The 12,051-nt window shown below is 38.1% G+C and overlaps 1 protein-coding gene across 1 annotated transcript in view; it reads right to left on the bottom strand.

The window, feature by feature from the left end:
* Positions 1-11,602, bottom strand: part of arfgef2 (ADP-ribosylation factor guanine nucleotide-exchange factor 2 (brefeldin A-inhibited)) — a 34,687-nt gene extending 23,085 nt beyond the window's left edge. The window contains exons 1-6 of the mRNA XM_082146331.1: positions 11,241-11,602; positions 7,258-7,288; positions 6,784-6,907; positions 6,445-6,591; positions 2,288-2,467; positions 1,807-2,122 (exon numbers count right to left, since the gene is read on the bottom strand). Coding sequence (XP_082002457.1) covers positions 1,807-2,122; positions 2,288-2,467; positions 6,445-6,591; positions 6,784-6,907; positions 7,258-7,288; positions 11,241-11,406 — 964 coding nt within the window. The 5' untranslated portion in view covers positions 11,407-11,602. The remainder of the gene's footprint in view (positions 1-1,806; positions 2,123-2,287; positions 2,468-6,444; positions 6,592-6,783; positions 6,908-7,257; positions 7,289-11,240) is intronic.
* Positions 11,603-12,051: the final 449 nt, after the last annotated feature.

Raw genomic sequence — 12,051 nt, 5'->3', positions numbered from 1 at the left:
AAAAAGAAGATTTACGAGGTTGAAGTGAGTTTGCTCGGGACACGGGACACAGCACTGCGGCATTGTAAAAACACTCAATAATAACCAAAACACTAGCGAAAGCGGTAGGTAGGTAGGTAGAGAGGACCTGGACTTTGGACCCGGAAAGAGTATTATCGGAGAGTGGTTACATCACGACTTAACAACCGAATTACCCAACTGTTTATGTTCATTTAAGACATAACTGACAGTGTTTATGTGAATACTACACACGATGGGCAGTCTGACAAGATGGTGTGTATTTGACTACTTAAAGTCCCCCAGTGGTGAAAAGTTTTAATGTTTTTTTATGTCTATGTGGTGTTTTTAATATGCTTTAAACAACCCATGTGCAAATTCTTAAGTCAACACCATTGCTTTTCAGTATTTTCTCCTTAAACCTTCACTGAAAATGCAGTTTGAATTCACTGGTGTTCCTTACTTCACCAACTACCTTGTAAACCGTCCAATCACGTCAAAATGCTGGCAAGCTTTATCATTACTATGCCGCGAGTCTCAAGAGAAGCCATGTTATCCTGGTATATTTACTGTTGATATGAAAGATTATGTATATTATGATGTTATGATGAACTATCTGTCTTTCTCCATTGAGGTCCTGAGTTGTTCAAAGTGTTTCTAAGAATGTTGATTGTTACAAGGCAGCTGACTGACTCTGAGATGCGAACGGGAACATGGTTTGTGTAACATTAGCAACACATTTGATAACATAGTCAAGCAAAATGCTAATCATATTAATTACCGTTATGTGTCCGACATTGTAAAGAGCGATTCCATTGTGCAGCGTTTACCTCAGTAAGCTGAGCGAGTGGATCTCTGAGCTGGCGTGAGTGAGTAGAGGCGGGGCTAATTAGCATTTTCATGGATTCGTGTATACTAAATGAAGCAAGGGTGTAGAGTTACATTCAAGCTATTTTAAGCTATTTTCACAGGAAAAACATTTAAATATGTAATTTTGGTGATCAAAGATGAGTTTTAAGGGATACAATTATTGACTACAGGGGGACTTTAAGCACATTATGCCATGAAAGAGAACTGAATTCGGGTTCGCATCATGTGCGTGTCATTCAATGCGAGTGCCACATTGAGATATTTGTATGGCTTATTGAGCTTAAAAACCCACTCTTATTTTTTATCACTCTAAAGTTTCAGTAACTAAGTAGTACTGTGCTATGTGTATACATTTACATATCAAGATTAGTGCAGTCAATCGATTAAAAATATTAAATAGATTAAGCACACATTTTTTTCGGATTAATCGCGATTAAAAACACTTACGTTCATTTAATACTTTATTTGACTAATTTAAGACTGCGCTAATGAGGATACTCGACAAAATGGACATTTTCCATAAATGTGTTACTGCTCGTTCAAGCGCAAAAGAGAACTCGATTCTGGCACGCTGTCTGTGCGCACGATACTGGCGCACGTCTTTCTGTGTGTCGTGTGTGTGTCATATAGACAGGACATTCACAGGCAGCGAGTTCTCTTTTATCTTGTCGCGCTTGAATGGTTTAAAAGAATTTGCATAAATAAAAGCGTGATCATATAATAAAACACTAACCAAAGGATGACAGAAAAAACGGGTGCTGCTTTAATTGCCTTAAATATATTTTTAATGCGTTAAACTGGAAAAAATGTATTGCATGCATTAACGTGTTACCGTTGACAGCACTAATCACGATATAAACGATATAGCAAAATACCGTCATTCCACCTAGCCCTTTTTGGAGTCATATCTAATATCCTGACCCCAGTGATTCACCATACCTGGGTGTTCAATTTCATTTGTGCTCTGTTGATTTGTGGAAAACTCCTCCTCTGACTTTGACTCCTCTGGCTGGCCATTGATGGAGGATGAGTCTTGGGGGGTGGAAGGAGTGGATGGGATCCCAGACGGGCTGAGAGACGGGGATGGTGGTCCGTTCTGTTCTAAGCGGGTTCGTCCGAACCATGGAGATCCGGATCCCCGTCCAGGAGTTGGAGAAGGGTTTTGGGTCACAGGTGAAGGGTTACTGGACCCTGGGGAAGGATTGCACAGCTGCAGACGTTGTCTGTCTTTCTCTGCTTCCTGAGCTTCCAGAGCCTGCAAGACAGTCATCAGAAAGTCAAACCTAGTTTCCTAGATTTAGTGTATTTTTCCCAACCCATAATGGCACCCATTGTTCCACTAGGGTGTGATAACATACCACACATTGAAAAAGAAGAGTTGTTTTGAGTATGCAAAGTGTCTGAGATGCTTCATACTAACCGCCTGGTTCTCCATCCGGGTGAAGATGACATTAAGCATCTGTGTTAGAGTGGCCTTGGCTGTAGTCTGGTTGATTAGGTTGCGGCTGGCAAGGTAGATGTTGTAGCAGGTGCGCACAGTAAGAAGAATCGTTCCCTCATGGATCTCTATGTGTGGTGATGTCACGGCAGTCAGCAGAGCCTATAGAGCAACACAATGATCTGCATCATGAAATTACAGATCTGAAATTAAACCCATTTTTTCATGTACAGTGGGGCTAAAAAATCTGAGATGACATTGAAAATCTATTTAAAGCTATAACTAAATAGAAAGTTTTAAGATTTTGAAAAATATAAAAGATACATTATAGATTCTGCACACTATGACATTGATCATGTGAATTCTTTGTCTAGAATGGTCAGATGCTCTTCCACTGAAGCTCAAAATGCTCTTTGGATCATCATTTGTATAGTTCATGCAGCTCGAGGGCTGCTGTCATTAAAGCAAAAGAGGGACAAACTAAATACTAATACATTCTCAAATTCATGTTATACTTTTTTCTTCAAATTGTTGTTCAAACCAAAACTGCAATAAAAAATTGGGAAACACTTTATATAAACCTTTATATATAATGCATAATAAAAGTATTTTGCCTTGCAATGCACCTTATATTGTTTTGTATGGTCTCATGAATAATTGTAACCACAGTTATAATACACTATAATAATGTAACGTCTTTAGCAATTATAATGCATTAAAGGGTTAGTTCACCCAAAAATGAAAATTCTGTCAGTAATTACTCACCCTCATGTTGTTCCAACCCCGTAAGACCTTCGTTCATCTTCGGAACACAAATTAAGATATTTTTTATTAAATCTGAGTGCTGTCTCACTCCTCCATAGGCTTCTAAGACACTATAACTTGCTGGCCCAGAAAATGCATTAAAGACATCGTTAATATTGTCCAAGTGACTACAGTGGCTTAATCTTAAGTTTATAAAGCGACGAGAATACTTTTTGTGCGCAAAAAACCCCCAAAATAACGACTTTATTCCACTTTTACGTAGTAAATCTGCGCAGCGCGTCTGTGTTGTGCGTCACACGCACCACACACATGACCAGCGTCGGCCAATAGTGAGCCTACGTGTGACGTACAACACAGACGCGCTGCGCAGATTTACTACGTGAAAAAACTCGAGGCCCAGAGAGAAGGAAATGAAAAGTGGAATAAAGTCGTTATTTTTGGGGGGTTTTGCACACAAAAAGTATTCTCGTCGCTTTATAAACTTAAGATTGAGCCACTGTAGTCACTTGGACTATATTAACGATGTCTTTAATGCATTTTCTGGGCCAGCAAGTTATAGTGTCTTAGAAGCCTATGGAGGAGTGAGACAGCTCTCAGATTTAATAAAAAATATCTTAATTTGTGTTCCGAAGATGAACAAAGGTCTTACGGGGTTGGAACAACATGAGGGTGAGTAATTACTGACAGAATTTTCATTTTTGGGTGAACTAACCCTTTAAAACACATGGCAACAACCAATTTAAGATGTAACAAGGAATCTGCAAATATTATAATTAATTTTAACTTTGGTTACAATTATTTATGAAAAAGATATAATGCATTATATATTTACATTGCAAATATATTCATACTGCATTATACATGGAAGGCTTTAAGTAAAGTGTTAACAAAAAATGTATTAAATTCTAAATGTATTAAAAACATTCTGAACCTACTTATAATCATGTAAATAATGACAATGATGAAAATGAGATCTTAAACAGGAGGCCCTCTCATGTGATTATATGTACACATCACAGTTGTAAAACTAAATCTTACTGCAAGCTAACGTTGTTTAAGAGGCTGCCCAACCCCCTTATGCAAACCATTATTCTCTATGTACTGTACGTTACCTTTTCTCACCATTTATAGAGACTAGAATACAGGGTGCTTCAAAAAGATGGACCCAATTTCATCGCCATCTAGCGAACAGTTATAGCTAGAGGCTGTTGGCGCGCCGGGAGAGATATCCAGTGGTGCTCATTGAAACCCTATACCCTGCCTTTCCAAGTGGTGAGAGTTTCATTCATGGACGGTTTGTGGTTGATATATAGCGATTTCAAATCAAGTCCATCTATTTGAAACATGCTGTACTTGTAGATTTGTCACGCAGCATGTTTATCTATAATGATAAGAGTTAGGCTTGGATAAAAGAAAAGACTTTGTACTTTACAGCTCAGCTTATGTTGCAAATGCTGTAGTAAAGTAATGACAATGTTCTCAACGTAAATCATCATTTAGCTGCCTGTTATCTAAGTGTCTTGTGTGACTTGAGTGGGTTGACCGAAGCAGCTTTGATTATTTTGGCATGATCTCCACTGCAGTGACCAGGTGAACTAACTGCAAGGTCAAACAGAGATGTATTACGAATGATGAAATTGACCAATGTTGCAACTTTTCTTCCAAAATAGATTAGATTAAAACAGTTCAAAACAATGCAATTTCTTGAAAAAAGTATTCAATTAATATCTATATGTAATATTTTGTAATATACATACACTGTTTTGGGATCTCTTATGCTCACCAAGGCTTCAATTATTTGATAAAAAATACAGTAAAAACAGTAATGCTGTGAAATATTATTACAATTTAAATAATTTTCTATTTGAATACATTTTAAAAGGTAATTTATTCCTGTGATTACAAAGCTGAATTTTAGTACTCCAATCTTTAGTAGGGGTGTAACGATACACAAAACTGACGGTTCGGTACGTCCCACGGTTTTGACGTCTCGGTTCGGTTCGGTTCGGTTCATTTAGGTGGAGTGGGGGGTTTAGAAAGCTAAAATTGTTTTTGTTTTTAAACAGATAATTTAATTAACAAATTGTGTCCTTGTCTTTAAATTAATTCAATTACAAGTAAACGTTTCGCAAGGATAAAACTAATTATCTGCTAATGCTGTAAACTATATAGGAGCCCTTACTTGCACATTACTATAACATTAAAGCTTAACAACAGAGCCAAGACTTTTAGCCTAAATTCAGTTGCTATTTATTTTTAGATATAATAATAATCAACACTCAAGTAACAAATTGTATGAAAACATGTAAACTGCACATAAGGCAGTTTTTACATTAACATATGTTTTTACTCTAATTTATTATTGAAATATAATAATTTACACAGTTGCTGTCATTTTCATGACAGATATTTTAAACATACATAAAATAATCAAGATGTCATTAACAGGTTAAGTAAAATATAATATATAGGCTAATATAGTGCATTTATTTAGTGAAAGAGTTCATTTCCTTAGCAATCCAACAAGCTGTGGACACTGAATGACTTGCCTGAGGTAAATAAAGCTATGTGAAAAAAGAAGCGTTTTATTGACATATTTCCGCTGTTAAATCACTGACTGAGCGATTACACGAGTTATGATGCCTTTCAGTAAGTATACTGTATCTTTCAACATACCTTCAGGTGTCCATTCATGTTTATTCTGTAACTGAGGAAGAGAATCGCGTTTACTCGCGCTCCGCGCTGCCGCTTGAAATGAGGAGCCTAGTAGCCTACGGTGATCTCTCACGCCACATCAAAGAGCGCCAAAACGACATTTAATGTTTGAATTTCGTCATCAAATAGACAGAATTTGAAAGATCACACCTTGCTTATTATCGAATGTAACAAAACACTGAGCTTATTGCGATTAAATGTGGTTAATGGTGGTTAGGCAACGCTGTATTCGTTGTGTACACATAAGACATGAGGTCCAATGAGCCGGGACAGCAGGGGGCGGGGCAGCAGGGGGCGGGGCGGGCGTGTTCGGTACGCCATGAGAGTATCGCGATTCGTATCGTGGGTGGTGTATCGCGGTTTTTCGGTTCGGTTCGAATATCGTTACACCCCTAATCTTTAGTGTCACATGATCCTTCAGAAATCATTGTAATGCTGATTTGGCGCTCAAGAAACATTTCTTATTATCAATGGTTATTTTTGCTGAAAACCATTGTTAGGATTCTTTAATGAACAGAAAGTCCAGAAGAACAGCATTTATAACTTCTAAACAGTTGTGTATGTATGTTTGCCCTACACATCAGCCATCGAATATGGATTTCAATAAGAAGTGCCTGTCTGGAAAAACATGGAGAGTCAACAATGGAGAGTTGTCTCACCTTAATGATCTGTAGTTGTACCCCCTCGTCAGTCTGGGGTCCCTGAAAGCAGTTACAGATGGTCTCCAGCAGCCGGTCAATCAGCCGCTTTCCTGGAGCGCCGCTGTCAGGGGCGTTTCCCGTGATGTGCCCATACGCAATGAGTTTCTGTGACGAATGGAATGAAGGTATTACTGTATTATATACACATCCATTAATACAGCGCGTTTAAAACCACACTTAAATAGATTTGTCACACATGGCAAAAACTATAAACTGAAAAATGTGTTTTAAATGTATTAATGAGTTGAGTATGATGAAACACTGCAGTAGAGTGAAGTGTGCGAGAACTCTGCATACCTGTAGGCAGTCGAGAGACGTACTGACAATACGTGGAGACTTGGACTGACATGCCAGCTCAAAAGGCAGGACGTACTTGTCAGCCTCAATGTAGTTGGCTCTTGGAGGAACAACAGTGCCGTCCCTGGAACATACAAGATTCACAGCACAAATCAGTTAACGGAAATAATAATGCAGCACTGAAACACTTTAGTCACTAGTTAAACGACAGCAAACATTTAGAACATCTTCCTGTCGTTAGTCCTTTAGCGTTACAGGGGGCTTTTTTTCAGCATGGACATGAGAGTGACCAGTATCTGAAATTATTACATAACCATGATGGTTCACAATAAAGATGATGCATTACGCTTCAGAGAGCCTTTTCAGAAAAAACACAATGTGTTCTTACAAAATAACTCTTAACGTTACATCAATGTACATGACAGAAGACTTTTAGATGGATGGTGCATGTAGGTAAATGAGATGTAAACTTACTTCTGCTTTTCCAGTTCATGCTTAATTTCATCTAAAAAAAAAAAAAAAAGAGAGAGAGAGAGAAAGAAAGAGACAATTTAACACATCAACTCAAGACCATTTCTGACTCCTCCTTCAAAGCAAACAAACTTTAAAAAAGAAGAGAAGACAAAATTCTGAATATTTACTTTTACACGAGTATATCAGTCTGGACCCTAGTTTTTTGTAGGTATTCAGATTATGCATTCAGAAGGACATCAAAGTGAAGTGGATGATGGGGTAGAAATAACATCTACAGCACAGCAGCAGGAATATGTGCCCTCATACTGCCAAGGCAAAAAATATACAAGCTATTCCTAATATAAAACACTAACACCTACTCAGCAAGATACAGAACCAGGACAGTCTTGTGCTTAACATCTATAATTTTCATTGAAGGTAGATGAGAAACCTATTTCCCATTTATCAGATGCTCAAAAAAAAAAAAAAAGGTGATAAAACCAATAATTCACTCAGAAATGAAGCGGGGCCTCTGATGCGGTTAGGGTTAGGGTTAGGGTTAGGGATAGGGTTAGCCCTAAGGACGACTCCAGTTATAATTTACTCAACCTCGTCCTCATGTGATCTAAACCTGTATATAAAATGTTCTCTTATGTGGACATTTTAAAAAATTAGCTGGTTGCTCTTTTTTACACAATAACAATGAATGGGGACTGGAACTTTCAAGCTTCAAAAAGGACACAAAAGGACCACAAAATATCATAAAAATGTCCATATGAATTACCACATAAATGTAAAATTAGACATTTTATGTGTGCCAGTGTATGTGAAAGCCATTGATTCCTGGGACTATTTTTGCATTCTGAGTTTCTGACAGACACCCAGGACTCCAGATAAATACTATACTTTAATCACTGCTCAAATACTACCAGTGGGATGTGAACAACAATGGAAACATACCATCTCATCTGTTCACAGCAGGAATTTTTAACTCTGACGTGAGTGTTTTGAATTTGTAGCCGATGTAGCATCGGTGCTTAAATGGAATGAAGAGCCAAAACCGCTCTTAGAAGATCCCTTGAAATGCACTACCAAAAAAAAAAAGGACGGTAGTCCTTAAACTCACTTTCAACATCACTAATCAGCTAGTTAGCTGTTAAACGGCTAGACTAGTCAACTATCCCGGCACATCCCTATTCCAATTTCTGAATAAATGGTTCTTTGTATTGTGTCTTTTTTCAATGAATCATTTGATCTGGTCCACAAAACAGGTCTAAATGATTCAGTCACAAATCAGACAGATCTAGTTCTCGAATTCAACTCACTGATTCAATGATCCAGTCACAGTGGTTAACGGATCACTGGAGGGGAAAATCATCTTAAAGGGTTAGTTCACCCAAAAATGAAGATAAACTAAAGTCTAATGGGTTTGGAACGAAATGAGGTTGAGGAATATTTCACCCAAAAATGAAAATTCTGTCAGTAATTACTCACCAACTTGTTCCAATCCCGTAAGACTTCGTTCATCTTCGGAACACAAATTAAGATATTTTTGATGAAATCTGAGAGCTGGCTCACTCCTTCATAGGCTGCAAGGTAATTGATATCTGCCAGCCCAGAAAAATTAGTAAAGACATCGTTAAAATAGTCCAAGTGACTACAGTGGCTCAACCTTAAGTTTATCAAACACAAAAATAACGACTTTATTCAACTATTCATTTTCTTCTGTGTGAGCCTCTGAGTGAGTTCACGTAGTGTAACAGCGCAGCACTTCTGGGTTGTACGTCAGAACGTAGGCTCACTATTGGCCAGCATCACACGCATCACACACACATGACCAGCATCGGCCAATAGTGAGCCTATGTTCTGAAGTACAACCCAGAAGCGTTGCGATGTTACACTATGTCAACAGCTTAGGAGAATGACATGGAAGAGAAGAGATGGTTGAATAAAGTCGGTATTTTTGTTTGTTTTTGCACACAAAAAGTATTCTCGTCGCTTGAGCCACTGTAGTCACTTGGACTATTTTAACGACGTCTTTACTAACTTTTCTGCGATGGCAGATATCAATTACCTTGCAGCCTATGAAGGAGTGAGCCAGCTCTCAGATTTCATCAAAAATATCTTCATTTGTGTTCCGAAGATGAACGAAGTCTTACGGGATTGGAACAAGTTGGTGAGTAATTACTGACAGAATTTTCATATTTGGGTGAACTAACCCTTTAAGTCTCTCACACAAAGCTATTGTATCACTTTCGAAGATCTGGAAACCCACAAACCATTCATTAAAATTTCTACATTTTTTCATATGGATCAAAAACATGGGGGGTGAATAAATCATAACCATTTTCATATCTGGGAGAACTAGCCTATTCCTTTAAAATAAAAAAACAACAAAGCTATTACACATGGATCATTATTCATTATCAGACAGCCATCTGCTCACAAGAAGGCACAGGAAGCTGAGCTTAAGCAACAACACATTTCATAAGATGCAAATTTTAAGAACTATGTTTTTAAAAACCTGTATCCGGCTACCTGTAGTACTTAAACATGCCACGTGTATTCAGGCATCACAACGAAAAAACTGAATAGTCATAGTCTAAATAAGCCATTGCCTAGCAGTGAATCCGGGTGGCCGGTGGACTGTGTAAATAGGTCTGTATGGTAATCAACCTCAGACAGGGTTATGAGGGAGTGTCTGTTTGAATGAAGTGCCACTGAGAGCATTCAAACAAACCCACGGTGAAGTAGCATTACATTAACAGCCAAATGCCTGAAACACTACAGCTCTTTACTGGATCAAAACCTCAAATATACCAAAAGACGAAACAACACAAGTTTACAATAAAACACAATGTGGTTTTTATGGATTGTGTGCAAATTAAGCAATTGTTGTTTTAGATTGACACTCCAGACCAAAGGTTAGAGTTTGGAAAATCTCACGAAGAAACCAGATCCTCCCGTCTCAACATGTGCTCATTAACTTAGTAAATAAGTAATACAGCGCAGACGGGACGAGTCAAATGAGTCCAACCTGCCTATCCAGCTCACTTATTAAAAAAGGGATGGATTTTCCGGAAAACAAGGTGAATGTTATACTACAAATTAAAGAGACAGTTCCCTTAAAAATTTACATTCTGCTATTATTAACTTACCCTCATGTCATAAATCATAAAAGAAGATATTGTGAGAAATGTTTAGGTAATTTTCTTTCTTTCTTTCTTTTTCTCCATACAATGGTGACCAAAACTGTTTTGTTACCAACATTCTTAAAAACATCTTCTTTAATGTTCCACAAAAGAACAACAATTGGGGTGAGTAAATGACAGAATTTAAATTTTGGGATTAAATATTCCTTTATTAACTAACAGTAGAAACATAAAATGTGCCCAAAACCAGGGACAGCCTCAGTAACTATTCAATGTCACTGTATGGCAAAGTGAATGGTGACTGATGCTGTCAGTACTGAACATTGTGCCTGAATAAAGATAAGTCACACATGTAGGCTATAAAACAACTCTTTGAGGGTGAGAAAATGACACATTTTTTATTTTATTTCAGGGTGAACTGTTTCTTTAAAGTGTCACTCACAATAGAGATCAATTCGGTCAATCAATGAATGATCTTTAATAAATAAGAGAGCAGTAAAACGCCAATCTGTCAATTCGCCATAACAGCTGAGCAACAATATAGCAACGATTCCAGCTAACACATGCTAACAGCTCCGGATAAACAAAGCAAGAGGTGCTGAACACCAAGACATGTCATTTACTCTGTTGCCAAAATCTCATTCATCATAATGTAACATTATATAGCCTATGGGACGGATGACAGTGTGAGCTTAAGGAAAAATGAAACCACAGATTCCTGACACTGACTCGTGCTGAGATGACGTTAGCTCGCTAAGCAGACTTTAAGGTTAATTTAGGATATCAGGGGGCAGTGGAGGATCTCAAAGATATGTTTGATGCCTGAGGGGAGATAAATAAAGAGTAACTCACCTAATGCCACTTGACAAGCCTTGCGCAGCTGGTTGTGCTGGCTCCGCTTCACCTCCTTATCCGCGAGGATTTTCTCCAGCGCTCGAGACAGAAACATGCTCTTGGTGCTCAGGGTTTCTGTCTGCGTATGCCGTCGATGGGTTTCCAGCGCTTCCTGTTCTTTCATCTCTCGGTCGACTTGTTTAAGTAGTCCGTCAGGCCGTCATCGCTGGCCCGTTCCCTGCGGTCTGGCAGGGGCGTGAGGGTGCCGGGAGTGGGCCGATGTTGTCGCTGGTTCAGTCGGGGCCAGTTGGACGCTGCTGCTACTATCTCAGCACTGCGTCGCCATGTTGGCTGCACGTCACGTCACGTGACCCGCAAGCGCTTACACTGATGTGTACATTCAGAGCACAAACACGGCTGAGGTGGAAATGAATGGAGCATGTGTTTGGTGGGCAGTTTGGTTTCAGGTAGTTAGTATGGGGGGGTCCTCAAAAAAAAATGCAGCCATGCAGTGGACATTTTAGGACTTTAGTGTTTCACAGTGTGATTACCAATAATTTACTGAAGTAATCCCTTAAATAGTCTTCAGATGAAATGCCAATAAATTCATTTTTTATTAATACGTATTCATTTCAATAATTGATTATTATTAAAAAAAAATTGAAATGAGTTTTGTTCAAAGTTGTAGGTGTCTATAAATAGTTTGTAATTTGGAATCATATACATATCAAATGATTGCTAATATAGTAGCCTATATATTTATACAATGATATAACAGTAAAAAATATTTAAAAAGTATGAATTACCTTACATTTACAGAACAAAATTA

This window comes from Leuciscus leuciscus, assembly GCF_965113295.1.
Source record: "Leuciscus leuciscus genome assembly, chromosome: 18".
Taxonomy (NCBI): Eukaryota; Metazoa; Chordata; class Actinopteri; order Cypriniformes; family Leuciscidae; genus Leuciscus; species Leuciscus leuciscus.
The sequence above is the reverse complement of the archived record's forward strand: the minus strand, read 5'-3'. Positions and strand labels throughout refer to the sequence as shown.